The 25,805-nt window shown below is 40.3% G+C and overlaps 2 protein-coding genes across 9 annotated transcripts in view; one reads left to right on the top strand and one right to left on the bottom strand.

The window, feature by feature from the left end:
- DNAlig3 (DNA ligase 3) overlaps positions 1–25,805 on the top strand; it is a 281,323-nt gene that overhangs the window by 59,521 nt on the left and 195,997 nt on the right. For 6 of the 7 annotated variants that reach the window (XM_087346940.1, XM_087346937.1, XM_087346949.1 and 3 more), the window contains exons 3-4: positions 13,610–13,932; positions 15,347–15,583. In XM_087346940.1, coding sequence (XP_087203066.1) covers positions 13,610–13,932; positions 15,347–15,583 — 560 coding nt within the window. The remainder of the gene's footprint in view (positions 1–13,609; positions 13,933–15,346; positions 15,584–25,805) is intronic. The other variant, XM_087346951.1, reaches the window with a different exon arrangement.
- CNMa (CNMamide) overlaps positions 1–25,805 on the bottom strand; it is an 87,406-nt gene that overhangs the window by 54,524 nt on the left and 7,077 nt on the right. The window lies entirely within an intron of this gene.

Raw genomic sequence — 25,805 nt, 5'->3', positions numbered from 1 at the left:
CTCTATCTAGTGGGCCCAACTGTGTAGAAACCTGAAGACGGAGATAGAGTCCCATCTCCGAAACGTCGTTTTACGTTTTATATTTACTAGACGATGGATAACATCCAAGGAAGGTCCGGAGATAGGGATTAGCTCTATCTAGTGGGCCCAACTGTGTAGGAACCTGAAGACGGAGATAGAGTCCCATCTCCGAAACGTCGTTTTACGTTTTATATTTACTAGACGATGGATAATATCCAAGGAAATTTTTATTCGACGGAGATAGGGATTAGCTCTATCTAGTGGGCCCAACTGTGTAGGAACCTGAAGACGGAGATAGAGTCCCATCTCCGAAACGTCGTTTTACGTTTTATATTTACTAGACGATGGATAATATCCAAGGAAATTTTTATTCGACGGAGATAGGGATTAGCTCTATCTAGTGGGCCCAACTGTGTAGGAACCTGAAGACGGAGATAGAGTCCCATCTCCGAAACGTCGTTTTACGTTTTATATTTACTAGACGATGGATAATATCCAAGAAAATTTTTATTCAATTGACTCTTCACCATCGTCAAGAAGTTTTAGATTTGATATTCATGAGTTTAACTCTTCACGATATGGGATTAAAATTATGAAATTAAGTGGTATAACATGAACAGGACATGTAGCGCGGATTGAGGAGACGAGAAATACTTAAGAAATTATTGTCGGAAACCAGAAGGGAAGAGATCACTTGAGAAACGATAGGATAACATTAAGATGGATGTTAATGTACTATGGTGGGATGGTGTGGAATTGGATTCTCTGCTTCGCGATGGGGATCGATTGAAGGGTTCTTGTGAACTCTGTAATGTGCCTTCGGGTTCCATGAAAGATGGAAAATTTCCTGAAATATCTCAGCGATTATTCTCTTATAACGCACTGTGCTGCGTGGAATTAATTTAATTTTACGTGGGGATGTTTTTCATTGTGTAATTCCTTTGTCTTCCGCCCACTTCCTGTCTGTATACTGTTTGTTGTATTTCCTTTCTTTCGATTTTGATTATCGTGATGGAACTTTCGTTTCATCAAGTTCTGATAGCTTAACAAGATTTATGGTTAGTTTATAGAGAGATTTTTCGCCCTGGAGGTAGTTTCGAGGTAATGTTATGTTAGCAGCCTTTACTTAAAACTCTTGAGTTTAATACGTGTACGTGAAATATTTCCCACGGTTTCAGGAAGTGTCTGCACCCTTGAGGCGTTACCACTGACATGAATATCCTATTTAATGCGAAACCTGGGCGCTGTTTAGGGTTCCTGGGTGTATTTATATTTCTTCAAGATGTGACAGACTGTTATGACACGAACAGAGCACCGCTTTTGAGGAATCTAATAAAGTACGGTTTCAGATTTTACTAAAACAAGACGCAGGCAGACTTAATGAAATTCTGTGCAGTAATCTTCCACTTGGGACATCGTTTAGTAAACTTTATCAGACCCGCATTACCTCTCTATTATCCGTTTGCCTTCCGTAGTTCGTACATAAACCAGCGTAATTAATATTTATATTAAAAATGAATGGAAGGAAAGAAGAAAATTTCGAATCTTGTCCCATATCCTGTTGAGTCGTGAATACCAATTATCTTGTTGTTAAAACCTTCATTTTGTCTATCTACTTTTAAAATTTCCTTCCGTTAGGACACACGAAAGATTAGCTTTGAGTTCTGTTTTATTCTGTAGCAGAGTTGCCATGACATCTCAAAGGCGGTTTACTAGACAATTCCGAGTATCGAAATGTACTTGTGTAATATGATCGGTGTTCGATCCCCGACGGGGGGGGCAGAGGATTTTTCCTCTAGCCTCTGCGTCGAGACCGGCTCTGGGGCCCACCCAGCCTCCTCTACAATAGGTACCGGGGTCCTTTCCCGGGGGTAAAGCCGGCCGGGGCGTGATGCTGACCACTCACCCCCATCTAGTGCCGAGGTCAAGGAAGAGAGGAGCTATACCTCCTCTCCCCCCAAGCGCCTACATGGAGTATAGTGGGACAAACTTTATTTTACTTACTATATATGACAGAATAAAGTGTCCGTTTGTTTAGCAACGTCTTAACTCGGTTATAAGTGACATAGCACATATGTAAAGCTAAAATAAAGTAGAACAATATTTTGATATACATACAATGGTTGACATAATTGTACCCTAAATATATATTATATTTTAGTTGATATTTACAAATATTTAATTGTTATTTTAATTTCGTGATAGAACTTGATTGTGACGTTTTGAAATATTTTAGGACGATACTTTTTAACATGTAAGGTTGAACGAGTCATAGAGCCACTGAGATAGCCCTTCGGGGCTGAAACGCGTCTGACATTATAAATTGCAATTAAATGCTGGTTGGTGATAAGAGTGGTTGGAAATTTGTGTTATGACGAAATGTGAATTATACTCAGGCACTCCGGTTTAGTGCAACTAAATCTCGCGTCTTTTAACATTCGCCTGAAAAGTATCAATTAGACTGCACGCACGACACCTGTGTCGGAGAAGTTGCCGAATCAGCACGGCGCGGCTTGTCAAGTCATTCACAAATAAATTGATGGTAAAGTCTGAGCGTGTGCTGTTCGTACGTCAGTATATGCAGGGATGTGGCGTGACCTGTCATTTGAGTAACTTTGACACGAAGAAACAGTTCGGTTGTCGCTGTTTCACTTCTTTACCTTCCCACGAAATATTTTGTGGTTTAATCTGGGTTTGGACTCGGCGACCCGTGAGGCAGTCACGTGCATATCCGAAAGTTCGTATTCGCCCATTTCGTGAGGTATATAACCCCAAACACGTCTGCATACGCCGTACGTAGGCTTCACAGAAAATGTCTGTTGCGTATTCTGATGTATTTTTCTTCGCACAAAGGCGCGTGGGTGCTTAAGGTTGACTGAGAATGTGTCAGTTTCGGTTAGGATTTAACATACAGATCCACTATTAAAATATTTGCGGTATGTTTTTACGAAATACGCTAAAAGCGTGACACGTCTTCTCATTACGTCCGCGTATAATTACGTGATATATAGCACGTAGCGTCACGTAGACACAGCAGATAAGTGCGGGTCACGAAGGACCGTGAAGGACCATAACGCTGGAAAGTGTCCTGTTGGCTTCACCAGTCACTGCGCATGCGTAAGAACACTTCACGATCCCTTGGACATAACGACTTGTGTCATTGCTATTTTAGGATTCCGGATCAGCGTCTTACAACAGAGTGTAAATGTAGATTTCATATCAGAGCGTTCGGGCGCAGAGCAGTGCTGTGAACTGTATGCAAAGTAGCTTGTGAAACAAATGCTGGAAGATTTATTAAACTTGTCATAATTCAATCAACAAAGTGACATCATCACGAGTAAATAAAAGAACTTAAAGGCAGGGCTGACCTATGTCCAGGCAGCAGACTCGATGTCTTCTTGACAAGAGTTGCTTTGCTCCTTTATCTGTTCCTTTCTTTGTCTCTCTTATTCTGTTTGCGTCTTATGTATGTACATTTAATTTTGATGCCAGAGGGTTAAATTAACTCGTGGATATCCACCAGCGTTTTTCATCATATCCTTAATTCCGAAATGGATTTTTTTTGTAAAATTTGGTGTTGAGAGTGTAAGCTGTAATATGTTGGACGAATTTAATTTCGGTCTGTATTTATCGCATATAAACCAGGCTTTACTAAGCGCCTGTCGTAAGAATGAAACCGGCTTGCAGGTCATGGAACAGAGGAGTAGTATAAGGTTTAAGGTATCTTGGGCAAGAAAATGTGTAATTTTTGTAGAGCAGTGTTTGCTGTGTCAAGAACACATCACGCGTCTGCGCACTGCAAGTTTATTTCTTTTGGATTTGTGAGCCTGTTGTCTGGCTTGTGCTTATGGAGGCAGCGGTACACATTTGGTGGGGGGGGGGGGGGTACTATTAAATGTGCTCTGAGTCTTGAGTTACGTCTTTCTAGGCTCTTAAAACTGAATGAATAAAATTTGAACATGTTATCGCAGGGAAGAACACAGACTGAACGTGTTTGAGGACATAATTTGGACCAAAGAGGGGTGAAATCACAGGAGACTGGGTAATATTGTCTTGTAGAATCCCTGTTCTCCAGATGTTATTAGAATGATCAAATGAAGGGAGGATTATGTACGCGAGGAAGAAATTACGTGACAATTTTTATGGAAAACCTCAGTGGGAAGGGCCACTCGGATGGCCTAGGATCAAATGGGAATGTCATGTTAAAATATAAGTAAAATTGGGCGCGACAGTGTGGCTTGGATTGATCTGGCTTAGAACTTTTCACCTTTGATAATAGACAGGAATTTTTTGACGAGGTGAGCGACAATCAGCTTATCGAGGAAGACGCTGCACCGTGATTCTTGTAATTTTTCGTGGGAAATATCAGAGAGGATAAAGTAACTTAGCCTGATTCCCGTGAAGTGCGTTTGGACACCCTTGCTGTAGGTTATCAAGCATTCTGATAACCTCAGTCGGGTCGCAGCTGAACATCATTAATACGCATCTTATTTTTTGTTGGTGTTGACATTTATTTTCTTTTCCATTGAGGCCCCAAAGAGGAAACTCATTTCACACTTAGCGGACGCACTCATCAGTTGATAGATGTTTGTCACAAAACAGGTGACACCAGTAATGCGTTAATTTGCTAATTTCTGTGTCTTCTTAAGACAAAAAATTATGTAGGAAAGGGGAGTGGTCTTCTGGATTCATATTTCGTTGTAATCTTGTAGGTGGCTACCGACGTTTCGGAGGAACTTTGATCTGCACGTCGTTACAGCCAAGATTAATATGGCTGTTGGAACATCACATTCGTGATAAGAAAAAAGTGTGCATAGGTTTCCACTTTCTGTTAAAGTGACTCTTTTAAGTCGCTCGTTCGTCCTTCGAGTTGTTGGTGACCGGGCGTGTATTGTCCAGTGCACTTGTCTTGTACATCAGGGCAGAGGTGAGGCTAAGTTGTCTCTTTACTGTGGTGAACTTGGTTGTTGGTTTTAATCCATTTAGGTGGTCTAGTAAATGTGTCCACATTAGATTCACCGTACCCCATATTGTGAACATGTCGTCTGGACGTTTCTTCGGATTCTAGGACTTCTGTCATTGTGTTCTAGCGCGGAAATTTTAAGGTGTTCCGTGCATATATATTTCGCTTGTTACTGGAGCCCAGACGCCACGGTGGTCTAGCGGTTAGAACGCTGGCCTTGTAATACTGGGGTATCGGGTTCGATTCCCGGCGGTGCCCGAATTTATAACTTGTGTTGGGCAAGGCCGTGGTCTAGGCAACACGGAGTTTTCCTCCGTGGCATCCCAACAATTACTACATTCACACACAGAAGAAGGCAATGGCAAACCACTTCTGGATCATCTGCCAAGAACGTATATGAACAGGTCCCAGTCCGAGAAAAGGATGGAAGGATCCTGTTCATATGGACCTGTCGTCAGACAGAACACTAAATAATAATAAGATGAGGTGGTCTAGCGGTTAGAACGCTGGCCTTGTAATACTGGGGTATCGGGTTCGATTCCCGGCGGTGCCCGAATTTATAACTTGTGTTGGGCAAGGCCGTGGTCTAGGCAACACGGAGTTTTCCTCCGTGGCATCCAAACAATTACTCCACTCACACACAGAAGAAGGCAATGGCAAACCACTTCTGGATCATCTGCCAAGAACGTATATGAACAGGTCCCAGTCCGAGAAAAGGATGGAAGGATCCTGTTCATATGGACCTGTCGTCAGACAGAACACTAAATAAATAAATACTGGAGCCCATTCTTATCCCGTCAGGAAAACCCACTCATTCGTGAAAAATTCGAAACACTTCATCCGCGAGATTAAGTACATGAAATAAAAAGGGCATGAAGTTGTATGTCTTCTGAGGTGTCGCGCCTTCCAATCCATAGAAGTTTACCGATGTTGTTTCGAAAACGACTGAACGGATTTCCATTAAATTTAGTATTTGGTGATCTGTATTGAAGTTCTTCAGTCACTGCCTTTCAACAATAAATGAATGAAAAGTCTAATGGATGATGCAAAATTGAAAAGGAATACTTTTTATAAAATACATTTCCTTTAGTTTTTAGTATAGTCAAGTTTTCGTTTGAATTTGCCTGTTTCTAACAGCACGACTGTACACTCGTCTTAATTTTATTAGATTTCTTGAGACATTTCCACGCGAAGGTTCTCATTTGCACAACGAATTATGAATGTTGTATGCGTTTACTTGTGAGTAGACAGCGGCGATCTCACAATAAGAACTGACAACTGAAAGACGCCAGTCGAAAGAAATCCCTCTTCATGTGCGACGTAACACGTCACAGTTTGTCTGCTTTTAGTGTTACCGATCTACAATAAATCACTTTAAAAACCAATAAACACGACACACCGTTAGACAGTATAATATCACAAAACGTTTGCGTTATTTAACGATGTTATTATTATTTATTTAGTGTTCTGTCTGACGACAGGTCCATATGAACAGGATCCTTCCATCCTTTTCTCGGACTGGGACCTGTTCATATACGTTCTTGGCAGATGATCCAGAAGTGGTTCGCCATTGCCTTCTTCTGTGTGTGAATGGAGTAATTGTTGGGATGCCACGGAGGAAAACTCCGTGTTGCCTAGACCACGGCCTTGCCCAACACAAGTTATAAATTCGGGCACCGCCGGGAATCGAACCCGAGACCCCAGGATTACAAGGCCAGCGTTCTAACCGCTAGACCACCTCATCTTATTATTATTATTGAGTGTTCTGTCTGACGACAGGTCCATATGAACAGGATCGTTCCATCCTTTTCTCGGACTGGGACCTGTTCATATACGTTCTTGGCAGATGATCCATAAGTGGTTTGCCATTGCCTTCTTCAGTGTGTGAATGGAGTAATTGTTGGGATGCCACGGAGGAAAACTCCGTGTTGCCTAGACCACGGCCTTGCCCAACACAAGTTATAAATTCGGGCAACGTCAAATGTAATTTATAGTCTATTGAATTTGGGAGATCAAACTGGAGGGAGAAAAGGAATAAGATGTCGTGGTCTATTTAAAGATAATTCAGGAGGGAAGAAGTTTTCTGAGTATATCAAATGTCTCAGACGCGTAGAGTGGAAATAATTTAATGTTAATAAGGGGATACCGAAGAACAAGTTGACAAATTGCACTAATACCGCTGTCTTCTAGGTTGTAGCGCATTGGAAACCTCAAATTCTGCACTAATATTCTTGAAGCTACGAATATAAGCTAATATTTGTGTACGTGTGAACCTAGATGGTGAATATGCAGTTAGGACTAAGGAAGTGAGTGGTAGATTTATAGATGTGGGAATGGACCCTGTAGCAAAGCAATGGGGCATTTAATAGGGATGAGTTTATTTGGCTGTGATTCGCCATAAAAGAGAAAATTTGTTTAGACGGACACCGTCTACTGCATAAAGAACTCAACTCAATAAATAAATTAATTGAGAAGTTATGGAAGGAAGCGGTCGTGGTCGAATTGAAGTTACACCATAATTTGTCTTGAGGGGTTGAATAAAACATGAAAACCTCAAGTCTAAGGATTAGATGGATTTTGGTTTGTGTCAAAAATTGTGAGCGATGTGTTGGTAAGGACGTGGAAGATTATGTTTGCCAGGAGGGCTGAGGAAAACAAAGATTATTGGTGCGTCGAACTGTTACTCTGACACTGAGAATTGAAACTGTTTCATGCGTCGATTCCTGGCAGGTTGAAACCTTTGCCTGGTTCTGCGTTACTGTTTTTTGAAATACGGAGAATTAATATTTTGCTACATCAAAGAGGACATTCATAACTGGAAATTCTTTTATTCTTTGTACATTATACTGATCCACTTGTGGTTTGCAGAAACCTACGTGAATAGTCGTCTCTGTACGCAAAGCAAATGCCGGTCGCATCAGCTGGTTAAAATCAGAAAAACCGTGGATATGAAAACTTGTAAACGACGTGTAGATCTACGATATGAAATCGTGTCTGCTTAAAGGACCCGCTGCCTAGTGGACGGGTGTATTGTGCACATGCGAGTTTGCTCTATGTTAAGCCGCGTGGATTGGTTTGTGTCAGCACTGACGTGTTGGAGCGACGTGACGCGTGGATTCCACAACGTGGTTTTTCCTTCAGGTTTTAAGGCAGTGGCTAATATGAAATCGTTTTATTGGCCCCTGGTAAGTGAAGAGAGGAGAATTTCTAAATGATAGTCATGACTGAGTGTGATGTATAACTTCGTCATATGTCTCGTAACACGGGATAAGGAATGGAGTTAAACATTTGTCATTGTTTATATCTTAATTGCGTCATGTTTGTGTTTTATTGATACAATATTTTTATTTTCCGTCTATACACAAACTTAAAATAATGTTGTTTAAAATTATTTAAAATTATAACATTCTCAGTAGACGCTGCATCTTGTTACATTTTTTGTATCGACGACATGTTTCGATGTGTATTACATCATCATCAGGTCTATCAATTTTGATATATTTTAAAAACTGTTGTACATTTTGCGTTGCGTTTATTGATTATTTTAATTTGTTTAATTTTAAGTAACAAGATGCAGTGTCTACTGAGAATGTTATAATTTTAAATAATTTTAAACAACATTATTTTAAGTTTGTGTATAGACGGAAAATAAAAATATTGTATTTGTCATTGTATTAAAAATTTATTAAACGCGTTTTTAATTACAGGTATTTTATAATACCGAACATACAGTTACAGTTTAAAGCAGATTAACATATGAATATGTAGAGAAAATTCACAAATAGTTCAGAAAATGTTTATTTCGAAACATTTTACTTAATATCGAATTCTTTCTCGGTCTAGACGTTCGAATACTGCATACGCAATATATTGTCTACTGTAAATTAATCCATTAGTAAAAGCTTACATTTTACATTTGCATTTCCATTAGTATAATCTACATAATATCGAATAGGGTTTCAAATTGAGTGTGGTCTGATGAATTGGAAATGATAAGGGAGAAATCGGTTGAGGAATTTGCCATGAGAGACTGGGGAATACCACGAAAACTTCTGTAGGGATAGCTGGTCTGCGGGCCGAGATTTGAACTTGGGACCATTCGGATACGAAACAAGAATTTCAACGGCTGGGTCGCGACTTTGTGTAATCAGTGTGATTGAGAAAGCGTCGTTAAATATCATACGAATTCAATACCTTTGACCGCGACGGTTTGAGTTTTGAATGAGATTAATGATCGACATCTGCGGAAATATCCTTCTAGAAACGAGAATGTGCAGAAGAGAGCGGCTAAATTTGCAAATTTCACGAACGAATCTGGTTGGGAAACATTGGCACAGCGTAGATTGATAGCCCGAATGTGCGCCGTTTTCAAAGCATACACGGGGGGCCGGGCTTGGAAAACGATAGAGGATAGATTATTAAAGCCATGCTACCTGGGCAGGGACGATCATACTCGGAAAATTAGGACTAGGAAACAAAGAACGGATGTTGGCAAATATTCCTTTGTAAATAGGACCATAAGAAGCTGGAACCAATTACCTCCAGGCGTGCTAGAGTCTTTCCCCTGTAAATTAGGCACCTTTAGAAAGAGGGTCAGAAAAGTAGTTACAAGCTAAGGGTTATTAAGTTGGGAATAAATGGTGATAAGGGAAGTGAAGTGTCTTAATCTCCAAGTGATGAAGGGCTGTAGTTCTTTGGGATAAAATTTTCATGTACTGAGAGCGGACTTTATATTCTACTCTAAGTATTGTGATTAATTAGTGGATGTGTGTTTTTGTATTGTGTCTAGGTGGTATTAATTTTTAAGTTAAGTTCTTTAGGTTAGATGGTTTTGTAATCTTATGAGTTGTTTTATTTTGAGTGGGATGTGTTGTTCTGTTGTGTCTTATTGAAGGTCACTGCCACCGGGTATAAACCCATTTGCAGTCAATAATAAATAATAAATAATAATAATATTAATGTCGGAACAGTGGAGTATTGACCAAGGATGTAAGTGAGGGTTGCAGGCGGTAAGGAGTAAATGTGAGCACGTTCCTTTAGGCTGAAGATTGTTGAAGAGCTGATTTTGTAGTTGAATAAAGTAGCAAGTCTCTCATACGTGCTACATGCTCCGTCGATCGTATTCTTAATTTCTTCATCCTAATTATTCTTGGTGAAGAGTGGACCTACAAAGTTTTCTTCGCATTCTTCTCACTTCATTTCTCTTTGGTCTAAATATTCGCTAGGCACATTTATTCTCATATATCCTTCATATGTCTTCTTCCCTCAGAGTGAGAGGCCATGTTTTACACCCATACAAAGTAACAGATAAAATTTACATGCCGTCACTTTGTACTTTGATCGAGGTGGTAGATAACTGAAGAAGTAGACTTTCGCGTGGCAGGAATTTTGAGATGCTCATTTCATTTGTTTGGCTGGTGTTACAAAAGTTCTCTCTGATCCTTTGCCATCCGCAGTTAGTGAAGTAGACCCTGCCTTGTCGTGCTATTATGTTTTAAGGTACAATTTGGCTGCACGCGACAGAGACAAGCGACCGAGGCAGGCGACAGAGTTACGAGACCGAGACTGGTCGCTTCCTGTCTGCTCTCTGTACAATCGTATGAAGTACAATTACGAGCGCGAGACAGAGACAGGCGACAGAGACAAAGCACAGGAGACCGCTCTCGGACCAGTAGTGTCTCGCGACGGGCTCAGGCAGCACGTCAGTACGTAACCAAACTGCTTATGATTCAATCTGAAATAACTCCTGAAATTATCTTCTTCTAATGATAAATGATTCTTTATTAACAGACAGAAAGATCCTTCTTCACGTCTGGTTTTGAATATTGAACTCATAGGTTTTCTTTGTTTCTTTCGCAACAAATAACACAGCAACACATCATCTTCTTCTGATTCTTGAGTAACCTTTTTAGAAGCATTTTTGTACTCATTTTTCACAGAATATGTGCACGTATGTCTCAACGAAACAAAGAAAACAAACACTTTGCTGCATGTCTCGGTCGTCACCTCAAAAGTGTGTGGCGACAAGCTGCGATGTGTCCGTCTCCCGTCTCTGTCGCGTGCAGCCAAATTGTACCTTAAGAGTTTCTTTCGAATCTAACACGAGAGTTGGTGAGAGAGACAGACAGACTGACTCGGGAACGAATTATTCACACTAGATTTTATCTTAATCCTGCGAATCTGAAGGAAAAAAGAACGCGTAGTTCCGGTTTGTGACGCAGTGGAGTCTTGTAGGTGGTTACCACCGTTTCGGAAGGACGTAATAGCTGCCTACATCTTCGTGGTAGCAAGAATATCGATGTAGCCCGCAATACCACAATGTGTTTTTCCTCATCATTAAAAAATCTGAAATGTCAGGAAATATTTACGACTGCTTCTGATTTCTAATCTTTCCCTACTTAATATTCACTAGTTTTTAAGTAACCCCAAGGCTTATTACCAGGGTACCGCGAAACTTAAGGCAAATAAATTCAGTCCACATTTTTGCACCTTCCTTTTCTAACATCCGTTTTAATATCATCTTTATATCTACACCGAGGTCCAGGAAGTGATGTAAGATACATTATCCCTGCTTCAATGCGTGGAGTGATGCTCTGTTAAAAAAACACGATCGAATCAGTTCTCGGGCATTACTGTACCCTTCTTTCCATCGTCAGAAGACACACGTGAAACCGATACATTCCGCTGTCGCCATATTAAATGTGATCAAAACTGATTATGTAGGAGTTGAGGTTTTCACAGCCCTGAGTCTGAAGATTTCTGTCTTCTGGGTTGTTGCGCTGTGTAGTCTGGTCGATGTTAACCAACGTTTCAGAGGTCATACTGCCTCCATCATCAGGGCGATGAGTGAAGATTTCTGTCTTCTGGGTTGTTGCGCTGTGTAGTCTGGTCGATGTTAACCAACGTTTCAGAGGTCATACTGCCTCCGTCATCAGGGCGATTCTTAGTATGAAGATTTCTGTCTTCTGGGTTGTTACGCTGTGTAGTCTGGTCGATGTTAACCAACGTTTCAGAAGTCATACTGCCTCCATCATCAGGGCGATGAGTATGAAGATTTCTGTCTTCTGGGTTGTTGCGCTGTGTAGTCTGGTCGATGTTAACCAACGTTTGAGAGGTCATACTGCCTCCGTCATCAGAGTATGAAGATTTCTGTCTTCTGGGTTGTTGCGCTGTGTAGTCTGGTCGATGTAAACCAACGTTTCAGAGGTCATACTGCCTCCGTCATCAGAGTATGAAGATTTCTGTATTCTGGGTTGTTGCGCTGTGTAGTCTGGTCGATGTTAACCAACGTTTCAGAGGTCATACTGCCTCCGTCATCAGAGTATGAAGATTTCTGTATTCTGGGTTGTTGCGCTGTGTAGTCTGGTCGATGTAAACCAACGTTTCAGAGGTCATACTGCCTCCGTCATCAGAGTATGAAGATTTCTGTATTCTGGGTTGTTGCGCTGTGTAGTCTGGTCGATGTTAACCAACGTTTCAGAGGTCATACTGCCTCCGTCATCAGGGCGATTCTTAGTATGAAGATTTCTGTCTTCTGGGTTGTTACGCTGTGTAGTCTGGTCGATGTTAACCAACGTTTCAGAAGTCATACTGCCTCCATCATCAGGGCGATGAGTATGAAGATTTCTGTCTTCTGGGTTGTTGCGCTGTGTAGTCTGGTCGATGTTAACCAACGTTTCAGAGGTCATACTGCCTCCGTCATCAGAGTATGAAGATTTCTGTATTCTGGGTTGTTGCGCTGTGTAGTCTGGTCGATGTAAACCAACGTTTCAGAGGTCATACTGCCTCCGTCATCAGAGTATGAAGATTTCTGTATTCTGGGTTGTTGCGCTGTGTAGTCTGGTCGATGTTAACCAACGTTTCAGAGGTCATACTGCCTCCGTCATCAGAGTATGAAGATTTCTGTATTCTGGGTTGTTGCGCTGTGTAGTCTGGTCGATGTAAACCAACGTTTCAGAGGTCATACTGCCTCCGTCATCAGAGTATGAAGATTTCTGTATTCTGGGTTGTTGCGCTGTGTAGTCTGGTCGATGTTAACCAACGTTTCAGAGGTCATACTGCCTCCGTCATCAGGGCGATTCTTAGTATGAAGATTTCTGTCTTCTGGGTTGTTACGCTGTGTAGTCTGGTCGATGTTAACCAACGTTTCAGAAGTCATACTGCCTCCATCATCAGGGCGATGAGTATGAAGATTTCTGTCTTCTGGGTTGTTGCGCTGTGTAGTCTGGTCGATGTTAACCAACGTTTGAGAGGTCATACTGCCTCCGTCATCAGAGTATGAAGATTTCTGTCTTCTGGGTTGTTGCGCTGTGTAGTCTGGTCGATGTTAACCAACGTTTGAGAGGTCATACTGCCTCCGTCATCAGAGTATGAAGATTTCTGTCTTCTGGGTTGTTGCGCTGTGTAGTCTGGTCGATGTAAACCAACGTTTCAGAGGTCATACTGCCTCCGTCATCAGGGCGATGAATCACTGGAGGCAGCAAGGACCTCTGAAACGTCACTGAACTTCTGCCACACGACACGATGCAACAACCCAGAAGACAGTCATCTTCAAAAGTGATTACTTTTATATTTATGTGATGTCTTTCCTAGTCCTTGACACGTACCTACGTCTTTCTGTTGCAGAACTATGTCTGATGACAGCGAGGATAATCAGCAGGAAACACAAAAGAAATTCTGCGCCGAACGTGCCAGGTCGGGGCGTGCGGTTTGCAGGAAATGCAAGAATAAACTTGATGCTGGTGCCCTTCGGCTCGCCAAGTATGGCTACAACCCTTTTGGGCCATTCCCCATGAAGATGTGGCACCACGTGGATTGCCTGTTCGAAGTGTTCGCTGGTCAGAAGCAGACCACAGCCAGCATCAAGACCCCGGATGACATCGAGGGCTGGAGTGATTTGGAAGAAGAAGACCAAGATGAGATACTGAGGCACTTGCCGAAATGTAAAGGTATTAGACCAAGTGTGCTTCATATTTGTCTGTTACTTGGTTTGAATCTTGATGGGGTCAGTGGCTATTCTGACAACAGGTCCCTCTTGGTATTAAATTAGTGTCTGCAAGCGAATGCTGGAAGACTACCTTAAAATATATCACGATCGTCTCCTTCCAAGTCCATACGTGTTCACTATTCATTATCTTTTTCCCGTCTCGTTCAAAAATACATGACATAACCTAAAAGCAAACTGGGGAACACTTAAAAGCATCAATTGAATAAAAATTTACTTGGATATTATCCATCGTCTAGTAAATATAAAACGTAAAAAACGACGTTTCGGAGATGGGACTCTATCTCCGTCTTCAGGTTCCTACACAGTTGGGCCCACTAGATAGAGCTAATCCCTATCTCCGGACCTTCCTTGGATATTATCCATCGTCTAGTAAATATAAAACGTAAAAAACGACGTTTCGGAGATGGGACTCTATCTCCGTCTTCAGGTTCCTACACAGTTGGGCCCACTAGATAGAGCTAATCCCCATCTCCGTACCTTCCTTGGATATTATCCATCGTCTAGTAAATATAAAACGTAAAAAACGACGTTTCGGAGATGGGACTCTATCTCCGTCTTCAGGTTCCTACACAGTTGGGCCCACTAGATAGAGCTAATCCCTATCTCCGTCGAATAAAAATTTCCTTGGATATTATCCATCGTCTAGTAAATATAAAACGTAAAAAACGACGTTTCGGAGATGGGACTCTATCTCCGTCTTCAGGTTCCTACACAGTTGGGCCCACTAGATAGAGCTAATCCCCATCTCCGTACCTTCCTTGGATATTATCCATCGTCTAGTAAATATAAAACGTAAAAAACGACGTTTCGGAGATGGGACTCTATCTCCGTCTTCAGGTTCCTACACAGTTGGGCCCACTAGATAGAGCTAATCCCTATCTCCGGACCTTCCTTGGATATTATCCATCGTCTAGTAAATATAAAACGTAAAAAACGACGTTTCGGAGATGGGACTCTATCTCCGTCTTCAGGTTCCTACACAGTTGGGCCCACTAGATAGAGCTAATCCCTATCTCCGGACCTAGGAAGACCTAGGAGATAGAGTCCCATCTCCGAAACGTCGTTTTACGTTTTATATTTACTAGACGATGGATAATATCCAAGTAAATTTTTATTCAATTGACTCTTCACCATCGGCAAGAAGTTTTAGATTTGATATACTTAAAAGCATGTTGTTACTGAAATCTTTACACACAGTTGTCACTGTTTTTCACGTTCGGAGTTATGATCACGAAACGTGCAGGAAGACGGCTGTCTTCTGGGTTATAGCAATGTGAAGTTACTTCTGTGTTAACACTCGGTGTAGAAGGCGAAGTAGTGGAAATACGAAACAAAAAATCTTTCCTATTTTGTAGGCTGGACGCGGAAACCAAAATCACCAGCTAAAGCTGGGTCGACGAAGCCAGAAATGACAAAGACATCCAAAGGGAGACACAAGGGAAAGGAGGATTCCACTCCTCCAGAAAAAGAATCTCATAAAGATAACTCCTTCAGGCAGTTCAGGAGATTGTGTGCTACGTTGTCAGAGACAGAGAGTTACAATGAGAAGACAGCAATTGTCAGGAAGTTTTTCACCAAGGGCACAAATGGCTGTGAGTACAGATGCTTAAACATTTGTAGCAGTAGACAAAGTGTGAAATCGTAGCAACATTCTTGGTATTTTTTTATTTGTAATTGCAAAAGTATGGCGCAGGCTTCCGATTATGGGCCATGGGATTGTTTACTGGGGACATTAGGGAGTGTGAGAACTGACAACTGAGAGAAAATCTCAAATTGGATTGCCTCGAAAATTAATAAATTATTTATTTCGTGTACGATTAACTGTAATGATAGTCATGCATTATTAATCATGGACTAACATTTTGTACAGAGTTTGGTCTGAATTCGTCTGGATGAGGATATGGTCCAGTGACAGGTTCTTATGAACCTGATATTGAAAGCCTTAAAATTGAAAAAAAAAATATAGGGCGGTTGCTTCAAGTCGAGAACTGCTGGACAGATTTTGATGAAATTATTATGCCATTGGCGACTATCCCAGACTCGTGCCTTTTTTTTTTTTTTTTTTTTTTAATTTCGTACATTCGGTAATACCGAAAGGACGGATACGCGAACTTTTGAGTTGGGATTGACACCAGCGCCGCTCAGTATAGGGTCCCTCAGTTACGTAAGATATGTCGAAACAAAATGAAGTCCCCCTCTTTTCGTTCATATTCATTCAATCTTATATAATATTTTAGTTAATGTAAAACCTATGCACGTATGCCGATGATATGTACCAACCGACATTATTATTATTCAGTGTTCTGCCCAAACAGAGCTCTCCAGTTGTCCCTATTCTCGGCTTCTCGTTTTAATTCCTGGAACGTCATCTTCTTTCCTTGTTTAAGGTCGTCGGTTAGCTGTATCAATCTTCTTCCCAGTCCTCGCTTTCCTTCAACCTGGCCTTCGGTGATATCACTCATTAATCCATTCCTTCTCATAATATGTCCCAGCCAGTTAGCTTTCCTTCGTGTAATCGCCTGCAGAATGTTTCTTTGCTCGTTGACTCTCCTCAATACTTCTTCGTTGCTCACTCGATCCGTCCACCTGATCTTCTCTATTCTTCTCCAACACCACATTTCAAAACTCTCCAGGTATTTCTGTTCCTTCTTCCTGAGTGTCCAAGTCTCTGCTCCATACGTAACACTTCACTAGTTTCTTCCTCATCTCCAAGCCCAACTTGCTAGTGAGAAGTATCCTCTTCTTGACGAAAGCTGCCTTGGCCATGGCTATCCTTGGTGCATAGGGCGTCCGTCGTGATTATGCTTCCCAAGTACTTGAAATGCTCCACATTCTCCAGCTGTTGGTTTCCAATTACAACCAACCGACATGCAAAAGGTAAATTTGATATGCGCTCAGAACCGTTTAACGTTAGTGTACAGCACTTTCAGACATCTTCCTTTCTTTAGGCAAAGTTCTTAATACTTTGGGTATTACTATAGGCTGACTAAGAAAAATCATTTTAGTGTCTCACGCGTGTGGAGTTGATCTTATTTATTCTATTGTTTCACAATTTTTTACGCGTCTTAATACTCCAATCGCTTATGTAGGATTTTGATAGCGAAGTTATTAAAACACCGACGCATTGATGGCATGATAATATTAAAATGAATTTTTGACGTTGGATATGGTACTGGAAAGTGGACTGGCTAGAGGATGGAGCCCGTTGGAAAACATTGATGTTATATCACTTGGGAGTGATTTGGTTAGATTTACTAAGAGATACGCATTCGATTGTTTTCGCATATGTTAGCTATAAAATGTGAGTTAGGAGATAAGTCTCGTAGTAGCACTGAAACTCGCCTTATGAATGAAGTGTTTGATGAAATTGAGGAGACTCACTCGCGTAGTTAGCACTGACGAGTAAGGGGACCTGTGATGTGTTCGTGTTTCTGAAGCTATGACCGTGGCTTCGAGGCGGTATTTTGAGTGTTTCGGAACACGAAGTCATCAGCGACGAAATTCAGTCTGCATTTCGTTTTTTCATTCCTTCTTGTTTTATGGCAAGAAGGTTTCTTTGACCTTGGGTCAAGGAACACGTGTCTGACAGCCTTTGATTCATCGCAGCGCGTATTCTGGAGCTTGAACTGGCGACGATCGCAGGCTTAATCCATCCGTAAAATTTTCTAGCTGTCTTCTTTCGAAGTTTTCGGCATTGTTGTGAAATGCTGGCGGAATTTTGGAAACGAAGTCCATTTACCTAACTTACGTAAGTAGGTAACGAGACTAAAAAAAATTGTAATATTTTTTTTTAAATAGTTTTGTTGTTGTTGTCATTTTTTGTGATATTGTTCAGTTTGAAGAATTATATTTTAACCGTTTCTTATTCAAGAATTCTGATTTGCGATAACTTCTTTTAGGCTTATATTGACCACATTAAGTAATTAAAATGATCAATTAACTGCTAAAATAAATATTAAATATTGCTAATTTCCCTACATATTTCGACCTTCCTTGGCCGTATCCAGACGCTCGAAACGTACCTTAAATCTGCGACGAAATTCGCATGTTACTTGTTATTTATAAAATGTACAGTGCGGTATTACTATACAAATCTGCATTCAGAATATTATGACTTAAATAGCATTACTTTTTCTGTAATGTTTAAATATAATTCTATATAATTGTTTACATATTAAATTCATATTCTTTAAACCTCTTCGAAGAAATGAATTGATACTTAGAAATAACGGTATGATACATAAAACCGATTTAAATGAATATAATTAAGTTCATCGTAAAATGATAACAACTTCTAGAAATGACTGTTGTTAATTCAGCTTTAAAATAAGATATAATTTTGTCACGTGTTTCGTGTGCATAACGCGGTCTCTTACAATGATCTGGTGTCTGAAAACAAAATGCTCATGAAAATACAGGATTACCCCCTGTACTTTTCCATTACATGCTGGAAGTTTGCCAACTGGTAATTATATTAAATATGATTGAAGACAACGCAAACATTTTCAGTCCACTAAGCCGTAAATCTACGGCTGAGAAAATCTAGAGCCTAGCTTGTTTTCGGTTCTGTTTTTATTCTCTCTGATAGGGGACCATAAATCAATTAATACTGAGCCCTCACGCCACTCTGCAACGTTACATAATGAGATATAGCTCGGTGTTGAAAACAGCGTATCCCTTCAAGGACGTGCTGACCTCCGGTTGGGGTCAGGAAGCAACTTTTAACTATGAACAATTTTAAATATGACTATAATGCACTGCCATTCTATGTCAAATCAACGAGAAGTCGTAAATTTTGAAGTCATCGCTGATAAAAATTACCAGAGATTGCAAGCTGCAACAAAGAATTCTATTAACTTTTCTTTGAAGTCCCTTATCTTTCTGAATATCACTTGCTTAAGTTAATTGATTGTAGGAGTTTCATTCTCATTGAAAATAATTAATTTGATGACGAGCTGAATTTAATATAAAACTGTTGCTCTGTGTTTGTTCTGCAAGAGACAAGACACAGAAGAAGGCTGAATGAACAGCAATTTTTGCCGCTAAAAAATGTATGCGCGCTCTTCGAGTTTTAGATTATATTAACGACACACAATCAATGCGGGTCCAAGTTCATTGACTTCCTTACAGAGCGCGTAGAAATATTCTTATCATCCGTCCCGCGTGTTTCCTCTTAACAAACAATTGATTTCGATAAAAATTTTGTACGCGACATCGGAACTAAAAATCTCTATGTTTGCCCGTATCTGCCCTCATTGCAATAAATCGACTCAAAATTATAAAATATCTTAAAAGCTACTCACAAAAAAATTATTTTGTGGTTTAAGGCAGTTTCTCACCCGTCGTTACACTACAGGACCTCAAATGTTACTTTGAAACCTCCGTCTCTGTAGGATTTACGTAGAAGAGAGAAGTTTTAAACATTACTGTCATAGAAGTCGGTATAACCTTGAAAATTACATGGAGGATATTCGGCGGCTGTGCCGTTAGGACCATGAAACGCGGCAACCTACGCATTGATTGCCGATAGCCGCGTAATCAACTGGTAACGTTCATCACATTGTCTTGTTTATCCTTCCAGGAAGTAGCATTGCGTTGTTCAGTACGTCTTCTGTACAGCATAAAAGTATCGATAACCTTTTAAACAATCGATATTGCAGTGACGTAATGCCGTTTTTGCTGTACAGATTTCAGTATTTCGTAACTTAATTTACGTCGCTAAGGAGGGAAGGTTGGATGAAAAAATGGTGTATGTCATTGCAATCTCGACCCACAAATTAAGTCGTAATATATACATTATTATTATTATTATTATTATTTAGTGTTCTGTCTGACGACAGGTCCATATGAACAGGATCCTTCCATCCTTTCTCGGACTGGGACCTGTTCATATACGTTCTTGGCAGATGATCCAGAAGTGGTTTGCCATTGCCTTCTTCTGTGTGTGAATGGAGTAATTGTTGGGATTGCACGGAGAAACCGGGGAAGCCCCCGGAGGAAAACTCCGTGTTGCCTAGACCACGACCTTGCCCAACACAAGTTATAAATTCGGGCACCGCCGGGAATCGAACCCGAGACCCCAGGATTACAAGGCCAGCGTTCTAATCGCTAGACCACCTCATCTTATTATTATTTAGTGTTCTGTCTGACGACAGGTCCATATGAACAGGATCCTTCCATCCTTTTCTCGGACTGGGACCTGTTCATATACGTTCTTGGCAGATGATCCAGAAGTGGTTTGCCATTGCCTTCTTCTGTGTGTGAATGGAGTAATTGTTGGGATGCCACGGAGGAAAACTCCGTGTTGCCTAGACCACGGCCTTGCCCAACACAAGTTATAAATTCGGGCACCGCCGGGAATCGAACCCGAGACCCCCAGGATTACAAGGCCAGCATTCTAACCGCTAGACCACCGTGGCGGTCAATATATACATTAGTGTTTATAATTTTTATAATTTGTATTTTCCAAATGTACGGGGCTCAATTAGCGTTTCTACGTTTTCTCTTAACATTGACGTAAATACTGCGAAGAAATGTTGGTTTCTGTTAATTGTGTCTTTCGATTTAGAATCGTATGGTTTACTTAGGAGTGCATTCAAGCCTTAATGTCGCTGTTGTATTTTCATCGCGTGTGTTTGTAGGTGGTAGGTAGAACCTGAGGTGTCATCATCAATCAGTATGTGATATGACGTGGAGTGCTAGGAAGTGAGCCTTTCAGGGCAAATATATTAATACAGCATCTGCAAACAAACAAACAAACACGGTCTTGTGACTGAATTCGACGACTGTATGAAGTTGTAAAGAAAACTAGACTTGACAGTCGATGGGTTCTGCCAACAGATGATGACGCTACTGTTGGATCTTAGTGTTTGACTTCACAAAGCATTGATAAGGTTAAAAATTTCGCGAAGTACCAAAGAGTTTGGTACTGCCCCGTGCTACGAATATCGTGTCCCGATAGGAAGTTATATTCTTTAATTATATTACAGTACGAAGACTTCAGATATTTAATCACAAGTAGTTGATGAAATGAGAAGTCGTTTGTTTGTTCAGCATATGATTTTAACGACTTAACAGATATTGCCAATTTATCCCAGCTACGCTTACAATGACGAATTTTATCTGAGTTTTTGGTTTTTGCAAACCTGTGCAAAAATACAGACTAAGAACACGGAAATGTATCGAAACGATTGTGTGGTATTTGCATCTGGGCTTCTAGTCTTGAAGGAAAACTAAGTAAAAAATGTACGCAGGCTCTCGTGATTAGTCGGTAGACTTTGACTGCGAGGATGTTACCCTCAGGTTTGAAGCAGATCATATCTCTTGACATCAAATATATTTTGTGAACTCCAGTTCCATAAATACGAGAATTTTCAACAAAATGAATTCTGAAATGGACGTTGCATCAGCTGCTTCATACAGAGCTCAAACTGGTACTCAGGAGCGACGTTTTGAAGCACGTGACTAGTATGAAGAACTGAAATAATTGTCCTACCAAAAACTAAAATAGAATTTAAGAACTTGTTCGGCTAAAATGAGACACTTAATCGAATGGAATATTTGGATGTTAGGTTTTGGACTGCTAAATGAATTGAATATTTTCTCTTGAAGGTCACAGTTCATTCCATTCATCATCGATTTATATGACGAAATTTAATCTTTTAAAACGAAACAATTTATTGATGTCAAAGCTGAATGAAACGAGAACAGATGTTTCGAAGTGAAGATGGCTGTTTTCTGGGTTGTTACGTCGTGTAGTCTAACTACCCAGAAGACAGACGTCTTCAGACTCACCGCCTTGAAAACATCAAATCGTATGTTTCGAATTCATTGTATTCGCCTGGCACAGAACGAAACTAGTCGAGTCTGGACTAAAACGTTCTACAGAAATGAAAGTGTATTTTCTCAGTTTGAAACAAGAGTTTTCAAGATATTTCCCATATCAAAGTATTTCCTTTGGGCATATCACCTTTCACATTTGACGTTGAAATATTATAAATTGCAGAATATAACAAATCTAAAACTTCTTGACGATGGTGAAGAGTCAATTGAATAAAAATTTACTTGGATATTATCCATCGTCTAGTAAATATAAAACGTAAAACGACGTTTCGGAGATGGGACTCTATCTCCGTCTTCAGGTTCCTACACAGTTGGGCCCACTAGATAGAGCTAATCCCTATCTCCGTCGAATAAAAATTTCCTTGGATATTATCCATCGTCTAGTAAATATAAAACGTAAAACGACGTTTCGGAGATGGGACTCTATCTCCGTCTTCAGGTTCCTACACAGTTGGGCCCACTAGATAGAGCTAATCCCTATCTCCGTCGAATAAAAATTTCCTTGGATATTATCCATCGTCTAGTAAATATAAAACGTAAAACGACGTTTCGGAGATGGGACTCTATCTCCGTCTTCAGGTTCCTACACAGTTGGGCCCACTAGATAGAGCTAATCCCTATCTCCGGACCTTGAATAAAAATTTTCTTGGATATTATCTATCGTCTAGTAAATATAAAACTTAAAACGACGTTTCGGAGATGGGACTCTATATCCGTCTTCAGGTTCCTACACAGTTGGGCCCACTAGATAGAGCTAATCCCTATCTCCGGACCTTGAATAAAAATTTTCTTGGATATTATCTATCGTCTAGTAAATATAAAACTTAAAACGACGTTTCGGAGATGGGACTCTATATCCGTCTTCAGGTTCCTACACAGTTGGGCCCACTAGATAGAGCTAATCCCTATCTCCGGACCTAGATAGGGATTAGCTCTATCTAGTGGGCCCAACTGAGTAGGAACCTGAAGACGGAGATAGAGCCTCATCTCCGAAATGTCGTTTTACGTTTTTTTTTACGTTTTATTACTAGACGATGGATAATATCCAAGTAAATTTTTATTCAATTGCAGAATATAAATTTATCGAGATGATACAGATTACAGCTATAAAATTGGAGCTTTTTTAATCGTTTTCGTGCAAGTGATTTTTGGGTTTACAGGTTCACAGAATTTCCTAATCTTGCAAGCGTTGTTTTATGAATTACTATGCTCTTTCCAATATACAATGAATGTGAATTAGGTTTTTCGAGTTAGCTTCAAATTAAAATTGAGCACAGAAATAGTCTAAAGGCTACGATTCGAAGTTCTGACGGCGATGAGTACTAAGATGGCGGTCTTCTGGGTTGTAGCGTCGTGGAGTCTGGCGGAACTATAATAAATGTTTCTTCGACGTCTCCGGTAATCAGGAAACTGGCAGGAATAATATTACAGATGCAACCCTCCCATTAACACTTATCGCACGAGAATAAGGGATTTGAATCCGTATATTACAAGGCTGTCGGCCCAACTTTGAATACAGGGTTAACGGCATAGTTATGTTAGTACGACGAAGATGGCTTGTACAATGTGCATATAATACTTGGCTAAATAACATTTTCGTGGTTTTTGATCGTATATTGCGTTTTCTCGTCTCTAAAGTCTGAAAACTGTGTTCGAGGAATCTGTAGTTTCTTATGCATGATGTCGTGGGTTTGAGGAATAATTGTACAAAGCTGAAAACGACTAGGCTAGAGGTAAACGCAGAGAAGAATTTAAAATACACAAAACTACGATATTATTTGTAATTTTAATGGGTATGAAAATGCCTTTCGTTCTGAGTTAAGACTGTGCTGTAGTGTTTAAAAAGACGGGCAATTTCTTGCTTACGTTGGCGACTGCCAGCTTATCCAGATGGACTCTGCACGTGTGGTTTTTGTTGTGTAAGAATTGAATAATTCGTCTGTTATGAGCAGTAACTAATGAAAGTTATTACCTACAGTTGCCCGCAGGAATGAGGGTGTACATAATCACTCGTTATTACAATAAAACCTCTCTAAGTTGGACACTTGTGGTTCCACGAAAATGTGTCCAACTTACAGAGGTGTCCAAGATACAGGGAAAGAGAAATATCAGATTGTGGTCTAATGACAATATAGTCTATTTACTTACATACACTAACTGCTGTAGGCTTACTTAAATTAAGAATTAATGACAATAGTATTAATAATAATCTTTTGAAGCCCACTCCCATGCATTGCACATTACACCCCCAGCCTCAATAACATTTTCTAAAGTTAATTCCACTAATTTTCGCTTCCCCATCGCAAAAACAAAAATTCCATTTCTGTTAACACAGTCTGAACTCAAATGCAAGCTCAGTACTGATGGAGTTAAAACTGTGTCTTCTGCGATACTGTAGTCCAGTTAAGGGTTCAGCAAAAGAATGGTTAAACACTTGCAATGCATTCCAATGCTGGGTTCAATGTCCATAAGACAATCCTCTAGAGAGGAGGCATTCATCAGTCAGAAATTCAAAATAACAAAATATGTAACTGAAAAACTTTCCCTGAAAAGCATCGAAGTTAAGTGCATGAACCTGTCCAAATTACAACGAAAGGGGTGTCCAAGATATAGGATATTGTGGATATGTAAAATTATAGGATATTCGCCGGTTCCAATTAAAAGTGTCCAATATAAAGGGGTGTCCAAGATATAGGGTATTGTGGACATGTAAAATTATAGGATATTCGCAGGTTCCAATTAAAAGTGTCCAATATAAAGGGGTGTCCAGGATATAGGGGTGTCCAACTAGAGGGGTTTTACTGTATTTATAATCGCCAGTTGGACACTGTTACGCTATATGTATTTTCAGAGCTGGCGGAAAATGTATTCTTTTGTAGATTACGACATTTATTTACATTTTCTTAGCAGTTTTTAACGTGCTACTTGTGGGGCAATTACTCTTGTCTGACTGGCGGAGGACACTGGTTTTTGCCTTAGTTTCTGCTCGTCTGAGGATCGTTGAGGCACTGCAAAGACCACCTTCTGATAACGAAAGTTATTTATCATATTCTGGATCGTAATGTTTGAAAATATACGTTGCTACGTCTCTTTGATTGTAATGCGGTATAAACCAATAAGGTCTGATGTACTCTAAATATAATAGCCATTGTCCATCACGCTTGACTGGATGAATGCGTTGTTCGTGCGATATGCAGAAAAACTTTTACGTGTCACGAAACACGCGTCTTAATGTTACATTTTGCACAGCGAGTTAAATCTGATTGCTTATTTGAGTTATGGACCATCTGTCGCGCTGTCATTTACATTTTACGAGGTGCGATCGGAAAGTTTCAAGACTGCGCGTATAAAAACCCGTACACTTATCTCAGGTATTAAATTCATCCATCACCCTCGAAGTAGTTCCCCTGGGAGTGAACACAACGATCCCAGCGCCGCTGCCAAGCCTGGAAGCATCCCTGGAAATCTTTCTTTGTCAGCCTGTCAAGCACCATCTGCGATTCTGTCTGAATCTCGTAATTAAGCACTTCGATATCTGGGGAACTTTTATACGGTGCCTCAGAACCCAGAACGCCTGACGCAAACGATTTGCAGAATTCGTTCCTTTAAATGGAAGTCCATCGCGGTATGTTTCCACTGCGTTCTGTTCTTACTGCTACAGGTTTACGATGATATTTTCCTCAGTTTTTACCAGTATACTCTGCGCGTGTTTCTAGAGAAGGGATGAGCCCAATGTACCTACTTCCTGGTGGAATGTGATTAAATTTGCAAACTTTTCTCAGTCAGATTAACACGAACAATTCCTTTAAATTTTTTGAAATATATAGAGATTTTTTATTATTTCCGCGGGTATGAAATTTTAAACTTTACTGCCATAACCTCTGCGTCCTAATAACAAACTCCGTGGAGCAAAGCCCTTATTAAGAAAGTGTCAATTTCTGAACTAGTCAAGAAATTCCTACCAATTATGGA

This window comes from Zootermopsis nevadensis, unplaced genomic scaffold (genome assembly GCF_977971745.1).
Source record: "Zootermopsis nevadensis isolate Lab colony 2312 unplaced genomic scaffold, Znev_1.0 Znev_ptg000001l, whole genome shotgun sequence".
Lineage (NCBI taxonomy): Eukaryota > Metazoa > Arthropoda > Insecta > Blattodea > Termopsidae > Zootermopsis > Zootermopsis nevadensis.
Note: the sequence above shows the minus strand (reverse complement) of the source record. Positions and strands in the feature narration are given on the sequence as shown.